Source organism: Canis lupus, chromosome 19 (genome assembly GCF_011100685.1).
Source record: "Canis lupus familiaris isolate Mischka breed German Shepherd chromosome 19, alternate assembly UU_Cfam_GSD_1.0, whole genome shotgun sequence".
NCBI lineage: Eukaryota > Metazoa > Chordata > Mammalia > Carnivora > Canidae > Canis > Canis lupus.
In genome coordinates, this window is record NC_049240.1 from 44233149 (window position 1) to 44257513 (window position 24365).

The 24365-nt window shown below is 34.3% G+C and overlaps 1 protein-coding gene across 1 annotated transcript in view; it reads right to left on the bottom strand.

Moving 5' to 3' along the window:
* LRP1B (LDL receptor related protein 1B) overlaps positions 1 to 24365 on the bottom strand; it is a 1959891-nt gene that overhangs the window by 124115 nt on the left and 1811411 nt on the right. Inside the window, exons 67-71 of the mRNA XM_038565111.1 lie at positions 18320 to 18436; positions 11618 to 11724; positions 5735 to 5864; positions 4003 to 4109; positions 3536 to 3668 (exon numbers count right to left, since the gene is read on the bottom strand). Of these exons, the coding sequence (XP_038421039.1) occupies positions 3536 to 3668; positions 4003 to 4109; positions 5735 to 5864; positions 11618 to 11724; positions 18320 to 18436 (594 nt within the window). The remainder of the gene's footprint in view (positions 1 to 3535; positions 3669 to 4002; positions 4110 to 5734; positions 5865 to 11617; positions 11725 to 18319; positions 18437 to 24365) is intronic.

Below are 24365 nucleotides of genomic sequence, written 5' to 3' on the forward strand. Positions count from 1 at the left end.
GGCCCTCCACTCTTTTTTAATCAGTAAGCTTAGATTTTATTTTATTTTTTTTTTTAATTTTTTTTTAATTTTTATTTATTTATGATAGTCACACAGAGAGAAAGAGAGAGAGGCAGAGACACAGGCAGAGGGAGAAGCAGGCTCCATGCACCGGGAGCCCGATGTGGGATTCGATCCCGGGTCTCCAGGATCACGCCCTGGGCCAAAGGCAGGCGCCAAACCGCTGCGCCACCCAGGGATCCCAGTAAGCTTAGATTTTATTTTATTTTTTAAAGATTTTATTTATTTATTCATGAGAGACAGAAAGAGAGAGAGGCAGAGACACAGGCAGAGGGAGAAGCAGGCTCCCTGCAGGAGCCTGATGTGGGACTCGATCCCTGGACTCCAGGATCATGCCCTGGGCCAAAGGCAGGCGCTAAACCGCTGAACCACCCAGGGATCCCCAAGCTTAAACTTTAAATAGATCCATTTTAAATCTAAAAGAAAACTCAGATTTCAAATGCTATAATGTTCTGTCTTCTTAACTATAATGTTTAGATTTTTAACCTGGAATTCTTTGTTCAAAAATATTTCTTACGGAATTTTTTTTTAAATAGATAAATCCTGACAGGATTGACCTTACACACACACATATATACTTACTTTCCAGATATTCTTATGGCTCTGAGAGACTTTTCACTGTGGTTGGATTTGATAATATGAAAAATGGGCACAGAAAGGTTCCTAGAAGTAAGACAAGACACTAGATCTCTTGAATCTCACTTCATTAAATTCTCTGTTCTATTACATAGTACAAAGTCTACCACTCTCTCCCTTTGAAATAATACTTGAAGACTCCTTAAAAGCTTGGGAAGCTTCTCATTATGCTTAATATTAAAACCAAATTCTATAGCATGAATCTTCAATTACTTATAGTTCCTAAAACACTTAAACTTTGTCTCACCTCTGAGACTTTGTGCACAATGATCCCACTGCCTGGGATGCATTTCCTCATTCTGTTTGCGTACCTAATTTTTTACATCAAGAAGCTCGCATTCCAACAGGGGAAACTTAGTCAACTTAATACAGAAGTAATTATAAGAAGGAAGAATATGATAACAAGAATGCAATCAAGAGTTGCTAGGGAAACACCGTAAGAGATGGCAAGTAGCAACCTAGTGGACTAAAGGATAGATATAATTTTCATTGGCAAAGGTATTGAGATGGAAAAAATAGCAGAGGGATCATGAAAGATGTTGAAAAGCATGAAAACTGTTGCTAGACTTATTCTTCAGTTTGGCTAGGATATATGATCCGTAAGGAGAAGTAATAGAGTATACGGGTAGGAAGTAAAATAGGATCATTCTCTTGTAACCCTGACGGCCATATTTGTACGTAACCAGGAAGGAAGAGCTTTGAGCAAACATTGACATAATCAGAGCTACGCTTCAATAATCTGAACCAGGCAGCAGTGAGTAGAATGTATTAGAGTCCAATTACATGGTAATACATGAGCCCAGGCAAGAAGCAATGAGAGAAAGACAGACTGAAATTGAGAGGATGGAGCTCATTAGCTAGAAAATGGAAAAAGATGAGTAATTTAATTGTCCTGAAGTCTTAGAATATGACTGAATTTAAGAACTTTCGGTGCCAGAAGGTCTACAAAGTTTACAGTCTCTAAGGTGACCAATTATAGATTGTGAATGTGAGAACTTATCCAAAAGTAGAAAGAGCTATTAGGGAAGTCTAACCTTTTACGGCTCTATATAAAGCACTGCAGATTCCAAATGAGAACTAGGATTCGTTCTGCTGAATATTACAATTCTTTATCAGGTTTGGGATGAAGGTCTTAGTAAATCATAAAGGTTTGATCTAGTATTAAACAACATGGAGGATATTTTTGAGTGACTAGATATTTACAGAAGTAAATATTTTAGAAGTATTTTACCTTTTTTTCTTTTTTTAGTTTTTATTTAAATTCCAGTTAGTTGGCATACAGTGTAATATTAGTTCTAGGTGTACAATGTAGTGATTCATCACTTCCATATGACAGCCGCTGCTCATCACAAGTGCCTTCATTAATCCCCATCACCTATTTCACCCACCCCCTCACCCACCTCCCCTCTGATAACCATCAGTTTGTTCTCTCTAGTTAAGAGTCTGTTTCTTGATTTGCCTCTCTTTTTTTCCCTTAGTTTGTTTGCTTTGTTTCTTTTTTGTTGTTGTTGTTTTGTTTTGTTTTGTTTTGTTTCTTAAATTCCACATATGAGTATTTGTCTTTCTCTGCCTGACTTCTTAGAAACCTAATAGTATGAAGCTGAGACCAAGCAACAAACTCTAAAATATGGAAAAAGGCAAGTCTTTGGTAAATCCACCAAAGTGAGTTGATACTCACCATGTAATACTAACAATATAGTATCTGGCATTGAGGTGCCCCTTTCTTTCAACTTCTGCAATGTTCAGTTCTAAAATGCCCTAATTCTGACAATAATCAAAATTCATGCCAGAAAATAGACTGCCATTTAACAACTCTGTCTGAAGACAATAAAAAGATAACATGTACAGTCTTTAGTATTAAAGAAACTTGAGATATGAATATGATATTGATATGGATGACATTCCAGCTCCTTCCATGTCATTTCAAAGGTATATTTACACCGTATAAACCCTGAATACATTTTCAAATGCACTGCAACATACTCAGTATCTAGTATCATCTCTGTTGAGGATATTCCAAATATACTGAAATGGAAAGTCCATTGAGAGACTTTTGTGACCAGCTTAAAAGAAATTTTGCATTTAAACAACATATTTAACATTACGAAAATAATAAGAGTTATGGAATTTGTGATCATTTGAAGCTTTGCCCCACAATTTCTTCGCTTTCATCTCATTAGCTCTAAAGTAGTAACAACTGCTGCTTTTAATGTAGTGAATTACAATTAAAAAGTTGTTATCTGCCAGGAAATATTTTCACATAGCTAGAAAATAATGTGTTACAAAATTGAAAGTTGTCTTCCAGACAGACAAAAAATGTAGGTCATTTTCTCAGCCATATGGCAAAAAGGAAATTCGGGACACAACCTGCAACCTATATATGATCTAGCAACTTAGTATGTGCAATATAGTGTGCCATGTGTTATCATTCTTTTGTAGTAAGACAAACAGTGTGGAAGAGAAAACATACACCAAAACTAGTTTTGTAGTAATGGTTATAGTGGTTATATTCCCTGCACCCTTCTCTGGACCCTATCCCTGACCCAGCATCCTAGCTGAGAACATGGTAGGACACAATAAACACCTCCACTTTGATTGCCTTTGTCATATGAAGATCGATACTTACTGTCTGAAATTAGCCGGATTTTGCTTACTCAGAACAGAATGTTGTGCAATGAAACAAGAATGGGTAAAGAGAATCATTTGATGATCCTATCGTCTGCCTCTAACACACTTTTGATTCTGTACAACATTTTAACTGTCATTCTCTTATTCCCTGGCATGCACACCCGTGTACGCGCACACACACACACACACACACACACACACAGTACCTTACCTCTGTCACAGTTGTCTTCATCACTGCCATCCACACAGTCATGAATGCCATCACAGAGCCATCTAATTGGAATACAGTGGGCTTTATTCCTGCATCGAAACTGATCTTCCTTACATTCAGTCACACAGTCCATCTGTTCGAATACAAATGGGCACTGCAGTTTTCATTAATGATAATGACATAGTCAAAGGCAAAATAAACATGCAGCTGACAATATTGGAGATTTATTACACTGTGGGGCTTTCTTTTATTTTGACTTAATGAACACAACCTCTACAAATGACAATGGGGTTTAGTATACAAACAGCATGCAGATTCAGGTATTTGCTGCAATTACTGTATTCAGTGTACTTGTCCTAATATTTTAGGCAGTGCCAAGAATAAAGAATCTGTCTATTTTTATTACATTTGCTTTCCCGAACCTAATTCCTGTAATTCAGAGATTTTAATCAAATGATAGATTTTACCTCATCTGAACCATCAGCACAATCATATTCTCCATTACATTTCAAAGATGCTGAAATACATCCTCGGCTGGCACATATATATTCACTTGATGAGCAAGTAGGAGAAGCTGAATATAATTATAAAGTTAAGATTTAGATTCAGTGAAATGAATGACTGGTTTGATAGATAAAAACATATCTATATATATATGCATGTAAAAAATTCATAGACAGTCATGAAAAATAGGTTAAACTATATTCAAAATCTGATATTAAACATTTATTTAAAATGTGTCTCACAATATTATTGCATTTCATTAAATATACTTAAATGATGTAATAGCCTGTTCAGTAAGTGTTCAACTTACTAAAGAAAGGAAAAAACCTAAATGTCCTCTAACTCTTTAATTTTGAAGAATTTCCATAACTTTAAATTATGTAAATATAAAGGCCTCAAATTATTTTTAAAATTATAATGGGATTTAGTGACCCTTGGGAAAGTTAATTTATATATGCATCATATAAAGCTAAAAGTAGAAATCTTGGCATGTTCTCATAGACCCCATGATATCTTGCTGGCTCTGTTGACATAAATGTCATATTTGCATAAGTTCTGAGAAGTATTTTTGTTTTAGGGTCTTAAACATGAATATATGCATAATTAGCTGAGGCTATAGAAAGTATTCTTTTATGACATAGAAAATAATAATAACATGGATATTTAAATTACTATCAGTACCAAATCTAATTAATCGACTTAGTAATTGTGATTGTTGCCTTTGTCTACAAGTTTGAGTTTGCCAGGCTTGCACTCAAATCTCTGGGGTTCTTGGCTTTACGTCAGACACCTAGGCAGCCAAATGTACTTATAAAATGACTTTATGGTCTCAATTGTTTACTCCGAGGATGCTAAAAAACTTTTTTCCTAGAGTTTTAGTTCCTTTTAATTGGCAGTGTTTGCCTAGAGATCTGTACTTCTATGGATTCTGAGGACCAAATTCAGTAAGTAAAAAGATGTGATCAATTAGCAATATGGACCATGGGCATTGTACTGGGACATAGCAATGTGTGGGTCCCATATCTGGCTACTCTCACCTGGGCTCTCAAAGTAATGCTTTTGTGGTTATACATAGGTTATAGTATAATTTTCTCCCAGTAATCTTTTTTTCTGTAAGATACTGCTATTAAAATACCTGAGGTATAAAAAAATTAAGTTATAATGAGCATATTTACAAAGCTGTATTTAAGGGATAAAAATGTATTTTGAATTGGGTGTTATTTTCCTGTACTCTGGTCTTGCTTCCTAATTTTATTTTGATTTTAGACAAAGATGCAAATAGAAATTATACACTTACACTTTTTCTCAGTTGGTATCCTGTTGAAACAACTGCATTCTGTTTCATGACTTTAATTTCCATAACTGAAAACCTGACTTTTATTGCACTTATAATACTTTCAACATATTTCATTTTGCCATCTTGGGAAAACAATTCCAAATGGTGTGGAAAGACAGAGAAACCGGAAAATCTAATTTTGAGGAGTAATGCTTGGATCCCCAACATAGTAATAATCTTACCTGTCTAAACACTTTCAAAACATATGAAGGACACACCAATTAATTCATCTATAAATACTTCCAAATTTTATTTCTGAAATAGCAAATGTTCATGTGCACTTGCCACTATTTTCGTTCATTATTGCCTACAGCGAAACTACACCTAGTTAAAATTAACTATCACCTCAATTATTTTACCTGGCTCACAGTGTTTCTCATCTTCTCCATATTTACAGTCTTCATGGCCATCACATTTCCATTTTGCTGATATACACTGACCATTGGAACACTGGAACTGATCTTTGGAACAACTTGCTTCACAATTTCTCTGTCAAAAATCACACAATACAGTCAACATTGAAGTTTTAGACAAATATCTGCAAGGCCAAAAGACAGCTAGAAGCCTTATGAATAGAGACCTAGACGTGTAGAAACCATGACTGCCACAAGAAACTCAGATGGTCACTTAAGTCCATGGTCATATAGCAAAACTGTAACAATTTTCTATTTTCATTGGTCTTTGTGAGTCATAATAAAAGAGAAAAAATAAGAAAAGAATATAGATCATATCATTTGCTCCGAGGGGATCATTTTCCAACAGACAGTTAGGGGGTAATGTAATTTTAATAATTATAGGTGACAATGAAGACGAGGGGGGATATAAAGGGTTAAAAAAATATTTCTAAGCAAGTACATTCAGTTCATTGGGGATGGAGTGGCAGGATGAATGTGAAATAAAGAACCTGAAGGTAAATCTATTTTGTGTCAGCAAAACTTCCCCATATGTCTTTCCTTTCCCCTTTTCCTCATGCCTTTTTTCCTCAGTACCTGTCCCTTCACAGTTGCTGTTTATAATCCTTCACCTCTCTTCCAATATTTGCTGCTAAAGAACTATGAAATGAACTGTCACAATTGTCACTTCTGCTAGCTTGCATACAGATTTTACTTGGAAGTCAAACAAGACAGTAGATACATCTTAGGGGAGCTTAGCTTTCAATTCTTCATATGAGATCAATAAAAGGGATCCACTAGAAATTTACCTTCCCTGTGTCTGACCAGTCTGGTTGGTACAGGATGCTCCAGTGAAATGTCTTGCTGGGATGACATTTTTCTGTTGTTAAGTACTTTCTATTCTTGCCAAAATGTACTTGTCTGTTCCTTTCACAAAATGTGTAGCCCTCACAGCTTATGAAACACTCAGTAAGTGAAGCATGTTGAACTATTACTCCCTGCTTCTTCCCAGTGTCATCCCCATGTAAAGAAAGAGAGTTTACTTTCTAAATTCCTGTAATTTTCTCTTTCCTAGTGGTAGTTTAATTAGACTGCCTGCGATATGATTTATTTTCTTCTTTCTGCCTTTCTTCTTCCCTTCTTTTCTCAAGTATTGAGGATTTGCCAGTCACCAGAGTTTCTTAAATAAGAATCCAAAGAAGGGCAGCCTGGGTGGCTCAGCGGTTTAGAACCGCCTTCAGCCCAGGGAGTGATCCTGGAGCCTTGGGATAGAGTCCCAAGTCGGGCTCCCTGCATGGAGCCTGCTTCTCCCTCTGCCTCTCTCTCTCTCTCTCTCTCTCTCTCTCATAAATAAATAAAATCTTAAAAAAAAAAAACTCTAGAAAAAAAAATAAGAATCCAAAGAAAACTAAGATTTATTCCCTATATTTCATGAACTCATAGACTAAGGGAAGACCAGCACCTGGACCAATAATTGTAATAAAATGCATTACTTGTGAAAAGAAATTAATATAATTTTAAACATATGGTTTCTCAAGGCTTTTAGGAAAGACTTCATAGAGGAAGTTCAAACAGAAATGGAATTATCTAAGGAAAGGCTTTCCATGTGTAAGGGTAGGTAGAAATGTACTATATCTGAGGTGTAAGCTATGTTGTGATAAATGTACAAGACATTGGAGAAACAATCCATGAACTGATCGTGAGAAAGGGATTTCATACATTTTATCCACCACCTTACCTGCCATGCTCAGTATTTTAGCTGGGACATAGTAAGCATTCAATAAAAACTGCCAATGGAATGAATGAGTGAATGAATCAATGAATGAAATAGCAAATGTAGAACATAAGGAATATAAATTAAAATTCCATGTACTTCAGTTCCAGTAGAACAGGGATCATGTCTGTAAGTTTAGTGATCATGTGTGTCTGCGAACCAAATATCTAATACTGTGGCATGATTTAAATAACTGCTCAGTATGTATTTGTAGAACTGATGAGTGATTGTTTCAGAGCAAAGCAATTCAAATAAAATAGCTCAATGGATGGCACCGGTGATCAGTTGCTGTCAGCAACATAGAAGATTGTACTTCTCGACATTTTTTCTATCAGAAGGTTTCAATCTAAAATAAATTACAATTGATTGTGTATGTATTTCTATATTTGTAGGCTATTTATTTTAGACTCTTAAAAGCATACAGAAAGAAAGTATAATGAATCCCATGTGCCCATCATGCTTGTTTCAATGATCAATACTTCGCATGTTTCACGTACCCTCCTCCAACACATTTATATATAGTCCAGATTATTTAACACAGCAACAATAGTATTGGAACATTGACAATATCACAAAATTTGACAAAATTCCTTAGTATAAATTATTCCCAATCAATATTCAAAGTGTTTTCATTTTTAAAGCTATATCAAGATATTATTTGGTAAAATAAGGATCTAAAGGAAGTTTACACATTGAATTTGGCTTGAGTCTCCTTCAATAACTATTTCCCATTCTCCTAGTTTTTTTTTTTTTAATTTTTATTTATTTATGATAGTCACAGAGAGAGAAAGAGAGAGAGGCAGAGACATAGGCAGAGGGAGAAGCAGGCTCCATGCACCGGAAGCCCGATGTGGGATTTGATCCCGGGTCTCCAGGATCGCGCCCTGGGCCAAAGGCAGGCGCCAAACCGCTGCGCCACCCAGGGATCCCTAGTTTTTTGTCTTAATGTCTACTTGAAGACACTAGGTCATTTGTTCTTTTGAATGCCTCACATTCTAAATTTGGCTGATTGAATGCTAAAAAAGGATACCTTTGTAACATCTAGAGTGACTGATGAGCTTTTCATTTTTAAAAAGCATTACTATAAACACATATATTTTTATACATTTATTGTATTTCAATCCATTACATTTTTTCTTTTTTTCTGATATCCAAATTGTCCCTTTGATTAGTAGAAACTCCTTCAATTAGATCCTATGTATTCTGGACACTATACTAATAGCCTTGTTCTGGCTTCACAAGATGTTAGTGGCTCATTTTGTCAATTTCCTTTCTCAAACCTAGAAATGGACATTTTTCACAGGAGTTCTGTTTCTTTTAATTGGAAATGGTATTTAGAAACCACTATGTCAATGTTAGAGATAGCCTATAATGCTGAGATGTCATCAGTTTTAGAATTTTTCAGTGACAGAGCTAAGAATTATATATTTTTAGAAAAAGAAAGATAAATTTCTTATTGATACTTAGGAATTTAATATTACAGAATTTTTATTTACTTTTTTTGTTCCCACATTTGTATCTCTTTTCTTTTACTTAAATGTTATTAGTTATGAATAGTATGAAAATAACTAAGCATCTAACCTATTCTACTCTCGATATATACGAGTTTCAAATTAGCAAAACCAATATTATTAACAAGTGCATGAACAATATTATTAACAATTTTAAGATTCATTTGCATTTCTCTTTGTCCTTACAATGCATTATACTTGATGCAGAGACCAAATACTGTATTTTAAAGTCACTTTAAATAATTCTTCTGTGCCACTAATGTGATACACAATTATACTGATCCAGGCTTCTGTTTTTAAAGATATTATTTATTTATTCATGAGATACAGGCTCCATGCAGGGAGCCTGATGTGGGACTCCATCCCGGGACTCCAGGATCACACCCTAGGCTGAAGGCAAGCGCTAAATCATGAGCCACCCAGGTGTTCCCCCCTCTTTTTTAAAATCATTATTTCAGCTAGATATTAACAAGTTAATTATATTATCAGTTAACATCCTTACAAAACCTCACAATTTTATCTTTTATTCCCAAGATGAGAGTATCCTGTATGTAATTTGGCTTTCTAGCCATTTGTTTAGTTCATCTTTTTGTTTGTTTCTTAATACAACTTGTCATTCTAATCCTTAGAAAGAAGAGAAGAATCAACTGCCTGTAGTTTTAGACACTTCATTACTCATTGACTATACTAGATGGCTGTAGATGTAAAGGAAGACCACCTTTAAGAAAGTTATTTTGATTCCCTGGGGGCAATATCATGAAAACATCTGGGTAATGGAGTTCTGTTCAGCCATCAAAGAACTACATCCATGAACTTAAGACATGAGAAAAATGATGTTAATAAGAATGTCTACTTTCACTTGAATAAGATTTTGAAAAAGAAACATATGTTTGAGTCTGTATATATACCTTGGATATCTACTGAATAACGTGGAAGATGAAATCATATGCCTTAAGCAGTATATCCCCACCTCTTGATGTTTCACAGATTACACAGGGCCAGTGAAACCTATTTTCTAAAGAGAAAAAAACAAACTTTCATGGCATGGATGAGTTTATGTGAAAAAGTGGGAAACATTTAAGATAATTTTTGAATGAGTGGATACTAAGAAAATATGTAGCTGGGCAATATACTAATTTAGCTCTCCTATGAATTTTCCTTAAATTTTGTTTTGACTTGTTTGTGAAAAGCCCCATGAATATAAGTGGTATTTTTCAACTTCTCCTAGGTCAGCAGACCTTTGCAACCTCAAGGCTTAGGTTTCCTGGCCTTTAGGTGAGAAGTGAAATACATTTTTGTTCCCAAAATCTAGGCTCCTGAATGTGACTGGGGACATTTCCAACATAGTATGAGAATGGAAAATTGTTCAATCTTAATAATACTGAAGACTGGGAAAGAACCAGTCTGAGCGTGTCCTATAAATAGTAGAGACCAAAAAATAAATAAATAAATAATAAATAAATAAATAAATAAATAAATAAATAAATAAATAAATAGTAGAGACCTACAGTGTCTCCCAAAGATGCAGGAAATCAGTGGCTGATTAAAAAAGGTTGACACAGAAACCTCTAGATCAGCAGAGAAGATTCTTTCTAGGCAAACCTATGGTCACTGGGAGGACCTTCATGAGGGGAAGATCCATGTGTGTCAATCAGAGCAGCAGAGCTCTAGGAAGTCACTGTACCCTAGAAAGAGCCATGCTGGCCATGGAGAACCAGATACCTTTTTCTTTTATATCTGACTAGGCTTAATTTCACCAGTGTTGTGTTCCTGATATTAACATAGAAAATCATTAATGGAGAAAATCATGAAATGTGACTGCTACTGGATTTGTTTCTGATATTGGAAAGTAAAGGATTACAGGTCCTTTTAGATTTGATTGAGAAAAAAATATAACTGTGTATCATATGCTTTTTTCTAAAGCTTCACGGAATAATTAACAGCTGAGACACAAATGCATAGATGCATAAATAATAAATTGCATGAAGTATTATAAGTGTTAACACAATCTAAGTTTATGGAATTATCCAGAGATGTTCTAAACTTTTTCACTTAAGCTGTGTGTACAAAGACCTTATTATAAATGGATTGTGATTCATCATCTAAGCAAAGCTGAACCTGTGGTTTCATGAAAATTGATGACCCACATCGAAGTCTATAAGACTGTATCTATTGAAGAAAGAGACTGGGGAGAACAAACTGTTTAAAATGCATAAAAATATTAGTCCTGACTATAAATACTGCAGGAAAATTTATGAACAAATTCACAGATGGCAAAGGCATCAGCTATAGGGAATAGGGCTTCCAAACATCCTATTCCCAACCCAGCCATTCACCACTTGAGGTAAAACAGACTATAAAATTAACTGTCAATAGTAGCACAAGAGCTATTCCCTGTGCTGGATGTGTGCGGCACAGCACTTAGACATAATACTACTTATCTTATTGTGTCAGGAGTAAAGTGCATTTCAGAGCTGTCCATGTCACACTTACTGGATTGAATAATAATTATGAATGTGACTCTAAAGAACTTTCTTTCTTGTTTGGTTTTGAAAAGTTGCCTACCTCATCGGAGCCATCTGCACAGTCAAAATCTCCATCACACCAGAACCTTGAAGAAACGCAGTCCCCATTGGCACAGAGAAAATCTTTCAGTGTGCAGGTCTGTGGCTCTGGGGACAGAAAAATAGCACGGGTTTATTCTACTATATGCAACTGCATTCTAAATTTATATGACATATAGCATGAAGTAGCACTAAGAAAAAAGAGGTTAGCCAAGCAGAACCAATATATTGTTTAAAAAAAGTGTTTCATGAAGCATCTATGGGACATAATATAATGTTTTTTCAAATTTATTTTAAAGTCATGAATAGAAAGTGGCGTTATAGAAACAAATGGGAAAAAGACAATAGTTAGTAAAAAAATCAAAATAAAACATAAAAATCTACATATTACATAATAAATAATCTTTTCCAATTGTTGGAATTCTGAGTCATTTTATGTATTTAGTTTAAGTAAATAAGATATCTTATGATGCTGTACCCGTGGGGCCATTTATTAATTAAGTAGTAAGTCTAGCCTTTGACTCTTGGCTTCTATTTTGCATTTTAATGACTTTCTAATTCTTCAATTTTGTCTCCAGAAAATCTAGAGTTCACAAAACAAGAAGGGTACATGGGGAGATACCACTGAACATGACTGGATGGGTAAGAGTGGAAGGGACAGAAGGAGGCTCTCTTTTTAAAAGCTGCCTCTTTGTTTATGCAATTGTTTGCTTATGCCCCTGTATAATTTACCTGCCATTTTAGATACTTTGCCAGTTATTGATTTAATTATGCTTCGCCATCTTCCTCTAGGATTTAGGCCAAAGAGTATGACTTGCTACTTGGCTTAACTCTGATATTGAGTATGTTTTATCTGGACAATGAAATAGGATTTTAGGAATTTTTTCTTTCCCACAGGTAATCGATATGATTGCTAGAGATCATCTCTTGTTTAGTTTTTGTTCTCTAAATAGAACTGATATCTGACATGATGAAAAACCCCTTTTTATTTTCTCTACTCATAACTGTATTTACAGCTGGCTCACACACAATAACAGTCTTATCAAGGGAAGGAGGAATAACAGAAATTTAATTTAAGGAGTAGCCCTATGAAGCCTAATTTTCTGCATAAAGGTTGTGAATATTTCAGCCTGAGTTTGAATATTGCTTTACACAAACACCCGGTTTCTAGCTATAGGGTAACACCATGAACGCTTGGTATCATAAAGGCTCTTACATTTCTATATAAAGATCCCTCCTGAGACCACTGGAAGAACTATGGTAATATGTATTAGCATTTTGTTCTGCTCTGGGACTTACTTTCTTCAACAGCGTGAACTTCAGGCTATGAATAAGACAAAATGCTATTCAGTGGAATGAGAAAAAGCCACTAAGCAGGAAGACCCCTCTCATTTCTCAACATTCCTTTATTTAGTGAGCAGGACAATAGCAGTTTCTTTCTTTCTTTTTTTTTTTTTTTGTCTTTGCATTATGTTTACATATACCACGTTTTAATATTAAAACATCTGTATTAACACTAATATCACTATTTATAACAATAATAATCACTACCAGCTGGTGATTGCTTATTTGTTGTTAGCACCAGGTGAAGTTAATGCTAAGTGCTTGAATTAACTCAACAATTAATTTTAAAAACTGTGTAAGGTAGGTGCTATTATAGGACCCTTTTGTCGGAGAGTAAATTGAGGCACAGAGAGGATAAGTAACTTTCTCCGAATACCTTGGAGGCAGAAGAGCTACTATTGAACTTGAACCTACAGTCTGATACTAGGGCCTGTACTACTTACTGCAAGGCCATATCATTGCTCATAATACTACTGAGGAGATAATAAGTGTTCACATTTACAGAGATTACCAATAAAGCCCTGAGAAGCCAAGTTACATGTCCAACGCACATGGATAGTAATATCTACTTCCCTTAAAAATAAAAGAGAACCCTTTTTCTCTCATCATTCCTCCATACTGAAACTATTGTACCCTCTTGTTGCAGACAAGCAGTTTTCTTCTTAGGGAAAAGAAATTACAGCAAAACTAATGAATTAATTAATTAAGAAGTGCTTTATTTAATAATGGAAAATAACAATCGAAATGATTTTCATTAAAAAATTAGAGAATATTTTTTAAACACATTGTACTTCGATTTTTAAAAGTAGTAGAAATACTGAATTTTGTGGACTTGGAGGTATCTGAATAAGACTTTGTCCCTTTAATATTCTAACTTGCCTCTATCTTAATTAAACACAAGTGTGTTCATCATATGCCAAACAACATTGACTTCACAAACTTTGATACACTTTGCTATAGGGGAGGGTTGGATATTGTTGATCTGAGATGATACCGTTATAAGGTTAGAAAGTATTTCAAAGCATTTGCCCAATAATTCCACAGAACACTTACTCTATAGAGACTTTGCTAACATTATTAATTATTCTGTTCTCATATGGGCTCAGAGGAACTGAGTGATTTGTTGGAAAAAGTTTTTTCAGTGCATATGAAATTCTGTGAGGCTCTATGATGCTTTTAAGAATGCCAGCAAAACCACCACTTCTGAATAATAATCATGAATTATTTATACATATACAAGTGTCATCAAGGAATGGGATAGCAAGTCTGTTTTTAACTCTCATCTATATGCCTCAGAATCTTCTGCTACTGGGTATCGCAAAAATAAACTCTCTCTTGAGGACAATTTAATTTGGTTATGAAAAAAATGTCCTGAGGGATTATATTGTTTTACTGTTTCTTACCTTTGATCTTTTCTGGATAAAGTAAAAGACCAATTTTTAGACCTTGGCATGATAGTTAACATTTTTCTTTTTAAAGAGAACAACAAAATGATTATACCTGGAAGATAATGCATTTAGAAGGAAAATTTGAGTATGAAATTTTCCCCCTATCTCCAAAATGTTTTTCTCACATTAACTTTCTCTGATGCTACCTATGTCCCCAGATCAAAAGTAGAAAGGGAAACCCACGGATGAATAATTAACAGGGTTTTCCATAAATCTCATCTAAAAGTACCAAATCAACAACAAAGAAGCTTTTACAGGGCATGTTTTGGAAGGCTGATCTGGATTCTATAATAATAATAAAGAACAGGGCATTGCATAGGAAAGTCACTTCCTTCGATAATAAAGGAGGTAAAAATGTATAGACTCAGAACTGAAAAGAGCTTCGGAAGCCATCTTACACAAAATTGAAGAAACTAAGTTTAGAAAATAAAGTGACTTTCAAAGCCATAGAGTTAGTGGCAGAGCAGAAAGGTTTCCAGACTTCAAATTCTCTTCTGAGTATATTATCATAAACCCTTGATGATAAGTTCAAAAGTTATATGAATGTGGGTGTAAGCATCTGAGGAGAATTTTTAGAATACAATTAGTATAACTGACATGCTATACAAATAATCTTCTGATATAAATTCAGTGTGAAAGTACTAGAAATTCAAATAAGGCCGACACAGCTTGTCTCTCTACAAAAACCTTAATCTGGTTGATCAAGTTATTTGGTGATTTTAAATCTATTGGATTGGTAGTTACTTCTTAATAATGCAAAGATGTGAAATAATTTATTTTGCACATCAATTACTTAGAAGGCATACATGCCATATATATTTGTTTCTGATAAAGATGGTATAGATGCTGAGATTTGTCAGACATTTCCAAACCTTTGATACAGATGACAAAATAACTCCAATAGCAATAAAATTTTCTTGTTTTTAAGAGCCTAAATCATTGTTGGAGCAGAGTGTCCCTGCTGAACACTTAACAAGGGAAATCATCAGCAGATGATGAAGAAATGACAATGGACTAATTATCCCATATAAAGATAAAAAAGTAGAAAGCATAATAGATTTAAAACATCGCTGGCAGTTAATTGCTCCACTATGTTTCAAACTCTTCCCATATCTATGCCTGGAGTGTTTCCAACACAATTTAAAGAGTAAACTCATTATATCAGATTCATAAACAAGTAAGTCCAAAAGTGATTTTAACAATACATTGCTAATATGATAAGTGTGTCAGGCCCTGCGCTAGACCCTGAGAAATAGCCCTACTCCCTACACTATCTTCAGGTATTAAACAGGAACTGAGATGCATGTGAGAAAGACATGAGTGGTGCAGTGGAATGCAGGAGAGTGTTGGTTGATGCAATGTGGTCACATTAAAAAAAAAAAAGCTGCTAAAAAAAAAAGCTGCTATTATTTTTTAACTCTAAGGCTAATTTACTACCTCTGTCATATTTCTCTACTTAATAATCACTAACAAGAATCCTCAAATGTGAATTAAAATCTATACCATTGACTAATGATATTTAGAAAATGTGGTAACAGTATAGTGTATTGTCATCATGTCTATCTACTAAAATTAAATTTATATATGTGATGTGATATATATAGTCATGATTACCATATATAAATAGAAATTTATATATATATATATATGTACTAATAGTTTTATTGTAAAATATACATGAAATTATAATAGTTTCAACAGATCATGAGAAATTGGAAATATCTTGATAGCATTTTATGTGGGAGCAGATCTTTCCTAAAGCTGACTTCTCTATGACCAACCTCTTGGTGCCTCATATGGCTATACTGCATTTTTTCTCTCTCTTCATCTACTCAGCTTCTGTCTATGTAGAACCACTGGCATTTTCAATGTCTGAACTTTCTCATTTCTTCAGGCCTATTCAGATGGTATCTTTAAACACTGCCCAATTATCTAGATCTCGCAATTCTTCCTCTTACACATCCTTACCTGTTTACCATGTTACCAGTTCTGATACTGGTCCAATGTATGCCTTCTCCCTTCCATGTCACAATTATAATATGCTTCCTTCTTGTTCATTGTCATTTGTCCCCTGCAAATTACTCAATGTTGCTATCTTAGGGCACATACTTAGAGTTATGAGAACCAAAAGAGAGCCACACATAACTTGGTATTTTATACTGCAATGCTTGATATTGCAGCCACTCTCTTGGTTTTTCTTAAGGGTTCTGTGGCTGTTGTGATTTATCACTAAGGTTCCCCAGTGATGAGTGAAAGGCAGTGTTCCTGCTCCTTGTGTTCTTGCATGGAAGGATGACTTTTAGGAGATGCCAGCAAAATCATACTCAACCACATAGGAAACCCCAGCAGATTAAGACACAGGTTATCTCCACCTGTCATTCTTCTTCCCCTTATTCTCTAGTTACAGCAGTAACTTAACTTCTTCACAATTTCAGCCTCCACTTGAATAAAAGGTTTTCAAAGATGTAAGTTTCCAATGTGGCCTTCTCACTCCTCCCCCTCTCCTGCTCTCAACATCCTTCAGCCATAAGGTACTTCCTCTCGGTATCCTACTGATAACTAATACTAAATGTATCCATCTGTATATTTCAGCTCTGAAATAAAGGTGAATTAAACAGAAAGGATATGCAATTGCTTCTTTTTTGTATTTGCTCTTCTCCTCCTGCCACTCTTACCTTATTAGGTCTTTCTCTTAATCACTGGATAGTATCTGAAAACCCCCTATATAAGGTTTTTAAACTTTAAAGCTATTGATTAAAAGAATCTGGAACCTTCTAAAGACTCTTTGCAATATTTTTCACCTTCCTAAAGCATAAGATCAGTTGAGAGATCTAGATATGAAGGAGTAATAAAAGGTCCCCAAATCAGAGTATTCCATAATCATAACATCCAGAGATTTCATACATAATATACCTGATTCTTAAACACCAGTCAGATTAAGTTTAAAAAGTTATTTTCAAAAAGTTGATATTTTGCAAACTGAGTGTCCAAGTGGTTTGTTAAGCCTGTGATTCTACTAATTACATACTTTCATATAACATCTTCCTATGCTTTAATGTAACAATTCTATTTCATCTCCTGTGTCTTGGGAAACCAATGCTCTTAGTCCAATGTATGAGTACACACTATTGTTATTATTAAATACTTTCTGGAAGTAGCAGAATATAAATATTTAATAAATGGAATTTGATTAATATCTTATTTTAAAACATGACTATATTGCTTTCTTTGTTTAAACAGCACTGTGAGAAAGTGCTGGTAAGAAATATATTCAGAAATTAATGCTAGAATATAGGGATGCTGTCACAATTTTACATACTGCCATACTTTTTAGAAAATAAAATTGTTGGACAATTATTGTCTTTTAAATTTATTACATAAAAATGCAGGAGGCAGATGATGATAATAGTGTTATTCTATTTTCAGAGAAAAGCATCCTGAATACATATGGTGTTCACCACTCCAGAGAGAATAAATGATATTTCGCTGAAAGATGCTCATGGGTAAATTTGTAGTGTAAAAGGATTTGAGACGGAAATGAAATGAATACCATCCGCTAAAGAATGATATGTTTTGTACTGTCTCCACATCATTCAGCTTTTTGTATGAACTTGCATCAAGGGCTCACTTCATTGCATACTAATGGGTTGCATTAAACCTCATGATACTTTCATACCAATTCTGATAACTGTAAGAAAATAACTCCCAGTATGAGCATTTCAATAATTCTACCATTTGAGATTCAGGTCAATTTAGTCCGAATATTCTTGTCCAAATGTGAATACATGTATAAAAATGTGAGCCGCAGGACAGATAGGTTCAAATTCATACCTTAACTGAACTAAAAATTGCTATCCTGCTTATTGAATATGCTGTCAAGCTCACAATGTTCTCAAGCAAGAGTTACTTACTACAGTTTTCTTCATCTGAATTATCACTGCAGTCATTCTGGCTATCACACCGCCAGTGATCTGGAATACAGTTGTTGTTTCTACACTGGAATTCGTGAGGTCCACAAGTCTTTTTATCTGTAATAGAAAGAACCAGAGTTTGTGCCGTTGACTTCCATGAAGACATCCCTCATAAAACCCTCACTGCCAGGCCAAATCCAGGGCATATGACATCAACAGACCTTAATTCAGTTACTAACTGAGCAGCAACTCTAGGAAAAGCTGAAGGCAAGTGCTAAATAAAATTCACCCTACTGTCTTGTTTTATGTTGTTATCAGTCATGCTTTCATCACTAGCGAATTACAAAGCAAGTGGTTGGCCCATTCACATAAAGTCAACACAAATCAATCAAAAAAAAATAAAAAATAAAAAGTATGAAGAACTACATTCTCTTTAGGATACTGCCTTCCTAAGTCACCTTCTATTTCTTCTATAAGGCAACAGAAAAAAAAAATAGTTATTAGCTAGATCCTGAGATGGTCAGCTTGCCTTTCTCCCTTAGAGTTTTTTACTCATAACCTACCTATCAACTGATCTAAATTCATAGAGTATAATAGAGCCTAACATGTACAGGCCTTGAAAATTAATAAAGTGCCATCTCACTTGAACTTTTAAACAATTCCACTGAGTACAAGGACAGGTATTAACTAGCTATTCATTTTACAAATGACAAAAGATAGAATTTAGAAGCTTGATGAATTTTTACTACCATTAAATGGCACAGTCAATATTTGTGTGTGTGTTTACTCTTACCTTAGTGCTTTTTTTTTTTTTTTTTTTTTTTTTTTTTATGATAGCCACAGAGAGAGAGAGAGAGAGGCAGAGACACAGGCAGAGGGAGAAGCAGGCTCTATGCACCGGGAGCCCGACGTGGGATTCGAAATCTGCGTCCAAAGCTCAACCGGAATCAGAATGCATGCAATAGGAATTTAATTAAAGTTTAGGTTATATATTTTTTAATTTCCATAAGAGCAATAGCTAACTGTATATGGGCTAAAGCAATGCATCTTAAACTTCAATGCACGTATACAAATAAATTATTTGGAAATTTTGTAAAAGAGAGACTGCAATTGAGTAGATCTGGATTTATAAGAAGCTCCCTAGGGATAACATTGTTCTTAGGTCTGAAATATACTGAGCAGAAAGGGTCTGAAACATAAAGATGGGATAAATTCAATAACATAACAATAATAAAATTATAAATATCAACGTACAACTTAGGACACATTCCCCTTTCATATACTTAGATCGATTCCTTATTCTCAGCTGTAATAGAGATGCACAGTGAGTTTAATAACTCAGACTAGTAAAATAAATTAAGGGAGAAGGTAAGCTATATGTTGCTAGTTGCTACTCTTTCCTTTAAAAGATAGATTAGATAATAGATAGATAGATAGATAGATAGATAGATAGATAGATGATAGATATTTTTACATATGTCTATCTATAAAGAGCCTGCATTTCCCTTCCTCTTTCTCTCCCTTTCTTCTTTGTAGCCTACCTGCCTGCTAATGATTACTCACGCCCTATCTTGTGTCACTGTGTTGAGTGCTGTATTTTGTGATATATCCTTTTTGCCTTTGTTATACCTACATTTAGATTTTAAAGTTGGATTAACATCCACAGAAGTTCTAACATAGCATTTTGCACATTTCACTCAATAAATGTGTTAGGATGATTGGAATTTATATAATGACCATTGAAAATATGGGGTTTGGTATTGGACTATGTAGACAGTTTCATTTTGACAGTTAAAACAAACTTATCTGAAACCACTTCTCTATGTTTGTTTCAAATTACCTTTATTTCTATGTGTTGCTTGCATCATTTTAAAATATTGTTTCAAATTTTTAGAATATGAGAAAGTAAGAAAGTTCAAACTTGATCAGAAAAAATGACTATAGGACTTAGTATTACAACATTAGCCCCAAGTAAATTCCCATGGCTACAAAAAGGTTCACAATTGGTACTATCGATACAGTAACTGTTTTTGAGGGTTTTTCCCCCTAAATCCTATTTGTACTTTTTTTTCTATGTTCAAATATTTGTATCATATTTTGTGTTTGAAAGAGATCTGCACTCATTTCTAAACAAAGACAAGTTACAGTTCATTGTGAAGATTTCCATTTGGGGCATGCAGAAACAGTAACACTGAAAGGTTAATTGCCTTATGCAAGGTCATTAAAATTTTGTGTTTCCAAATCAGTTAACTTTTGATCCATGACATTAGTTATAAAAATTACAAACTATACAACCCATGTAGACTTTGTTCTGTACTTAAAGTCTCTCCTGAGGAGATTAAATATAAGTATAAATATAAATATAATTTTAATAAGAAACTATGAACAAGGTAAAACAGCAGTTTTCAAATTGACTACACATTAAAATCACCTGGGAAACTTAAAAATCCCTTTGCCCAGTCAATATCCTGCATCAATAAAATCAGACTCTCTGGAGTGAAACCCAGACATCAGTATTTTTACTAAAGCTAGCTGATTGATTCCAATGAGCAGCCAAGATTGAAAATTACTGGCCCAAAAAACTAATTGTAGAACAGAACATTATATGACTCTGCATTATAATACTCTAGAGTAATTAATATAAAATGCTCACAATATATAGAGTTTTCTATTAATTCAAAATTTTAAATAGCTTTCAAACAATGCAGTATTTCTTTTGGTATTATAAATATGAAGAAAACAAATGGAGTATCTGAAAACTTGTTTTTTTTTTTTTAATTTAATGTGTTTCCACATGAATTACAGATAGTACTACAAATTTGATCCCCCCCCCCCAGAGGGACTACCAGAATATAAAACTGTATATGGTGTATTCTGAAATACTATTAGCACTTGCATATGCATGGGCTACATCTTAAAAAACAAAACAAAAATCTGGTGACTGTGATGTTTTTGTGAGCCAGAATGAGGGAAGTGGACTGGAATACATAAGTGAAGGAGAAGTTTAAGTTTCTCATTATACCAAAAAAATCCAAAGGAACGTACAAACTACTGGAAGCAATATGATTTTGGTTGATACAAGGACCATATATACATTTAATTATATTTCTCTATATTAGCAGCAACTAGAAATGAAATTAAAAAAAAGAAAACTTTTACAATGGTGTCAATAAAATAACAAATATCTAGTAATAAAACTAGTGAAATTTGTGCAATATCTTCATACTGGAAACTATAAAACATTACCGAGAAAATTTGTATAATGCTTTAAAAATGCAACAATATATCAGGCTCATAGTTTAGAAAACTCGAAATAGTTAACATTTTTTCCAATTAATATAAAGAGTACAAAAATTTAACTGAAAGGTACATGAGAGAACTTTCGGGGCAGAGAGAAATGTTCTGGATCTTATTTTGGTGTTTGTTGCATGGTATATAAAATTGCAAAAACTCATGAAACTAAACATTTCAGATCTAAGCATTTAATTTTATTTTAATTGTATTTTAAGTAAAAAGACTTCACTATTAGAATTATAAGACATTTGGAAAATCCAAATAATCATACTATGGTAAAGAATTATTCATTTCGCCCCTGAACACTCAGGTGTGTTCAGAACAGAAGGGTAGTCTGAAAGAGAATTCTGTTAAAAACAAACAAACAAAAACAAAACAAAACAAAACTCAAAATTTAAATGTTCCACACTAAGTATAAGTAATAGCATGTATATTCCACATTTCATTTTAATCTGTGAATTAAATGATGCTTCAGGGTGTCTATATCACTTATTTTTTCTCTTGAAAACTTCCTAAAAAAATGTATGCCATGAAAATGTTTCCAGTAATGTTTAGTAGTGAAAATATGTATAGGCCTTATGTATAGGTATTATATGTAGGCTTTTCATATATAACACATTTATTTTTTCTGGTTAGCTCTGCAGCGTAGGACAAAATAACACGGAAAATACTCCTCAATGAATATGTGAAATGATGCATATATAAGGCAATAGTCATCATTTATAACATGTACATATACAGATATGTTTTGTTTATTATTATTCTTTTTATTATTATTTTTTTTTTAGAGAGAGACAGCATGTGCATGAGTCGGGGTAGAGGGATAGAGGGAGAGAGAGAGAATATTAAGGAGCCTCCATGTCCAGTGCAGAGAACAATGTAGGGCTCAGTCTCACAACCCCAGCGTCATGACCTGAGCTGATATCAAGAGTTGGACCATTAACTGACTATGCCACCCAGGTGCCCCTGTGTATTAAATATTCTAAAAAAATAATATTTTAATGACTCTAAATAGATACCTAACCAAACTGAAACTATACACTCTTTCACTAGTAATATTTTATTACTGCTTTAGAAAATAAAATGTCACTTGTAAACTGCCATGTGTTTTATTTAACTGCTTATCAGATGAAAATGGCTTAGAAAATTTTACATCTTGAGGTATAGGCTATCAATTTGAAAACATAACGTATAAAATAATTTTAGAGAAAAGTTAGTAAGAAGACATTAGCTTGTGATTTAAGAAATGTCAGCATTCCTTGGCCTTGAAAAAAAAAGAAAAAAAAAAAAGAAAAGGACTGCTTGGGTTTCTGTTGTTCTCACTAACTCAATATTTAAAAAAAGAAAAAGAAAAAAAGATTTTATAGCTTAAACCTGATAGATGATTTTTCTTCTTTAAAATTAAATATACAAAGGAGGGAAAGGCAAGGATTATATGGTGGCTAGACAACATCCTCAGGAACACAGATTTTTATCAATTTACTTCACCGTCTTAACTAATGGCTGCCATTGTTCTTAGTCACTCGTGGCCCGGGATGACTACTAGCGCTTGGGTCTTCACCTTGAAGGCCTGAAGAAGGAAGGGCAAAAAGCAACAAAGAGGGCAGCCTTCGGTGGCTCAGCCAAGTAAAGTATTGGACTCTTGATTTCAACTTAGGTCATGATCTCAGGGTCGTTAGATCAAGGCCCACATTGAGCTCTGCACTGAATGTGGAGCCTGTTTAAGATTCTCTCTCACCTTCTCCCTCTGCCTGTCCCCACCTCACTGCCCCCACCCCTCCCTGCATTGTATCCATACTCTCTCTCTCTCTCTCTCAAGGAAAAAAAACAAAACAGAAACAAAAGAAGAAGCTTTTCTACTTTGAGAAAAACAACAAAACCCCCTTAAACAGTCTTCCTGAAAGTCCTGTATAACACCTCTGTTTATATTCAATGGGATAAACTTAGTCATGTGTTAAAAACTCATTATAAGGGGAGATGGGAAATGTGATGACTTATTCTGAATAGCAATGTGTCAACCTAAGAGACACAGTTCTGTTTCTGAGGAGAAAATAAAAACTAGATATAGAAATAGGCTTTAGGAGTCTCTGATAAAAACCTAACAAGGCCAGTTAAAGTCACTGGAGATTTCCATGGCTCCTGGAAGAGAATATTTCTTTCCTTTCGAGATGACAAGTACTATAGCCTCACGTTGCCCTGGGTCATTTAAAAAATCACATAGGAAGCACCATTCACAGAAGACACCAAAAAAAGTAAGGAATAGCTTAGGAACAGAGAAAAAGATGATAGGGCTCTGATGACTCTACATAAATACCTGCATCCCTATTGTTCCTGAAGTCAACTCCATCCATTCCTTGGTAAAATTTATTTTGCCACTGGTTTGCACAGGGTTTCTGTCATTTACAGACAAGAATCCTAATGCAAACATTATTTTATTGCTTAAAAATAAGAGGGACTTCTATTAATGTTCTTATCTGTATGTGCTGATTTACATAATTCCTAGGCTATTTCATCGGTTTATAATTACCTGGGAAATGCAATCTCTTTCCAGGAGAAGCCTCAGAATTAGTCTCTATTTAAAAGTAATTTGCAAATCCAGGCTTCCATGAAGATAGGAGATGGTACGAACACTTTTTTTTTTTTTAAAGCATATTCTCTATGTGGCATATGCTATTACAGCCTCTAGTGATATTGATTATCTGGAAAGCTGCAGGTTGCCTTGCATTGTGAAGTGTTTGGTGGATCTGAAAAT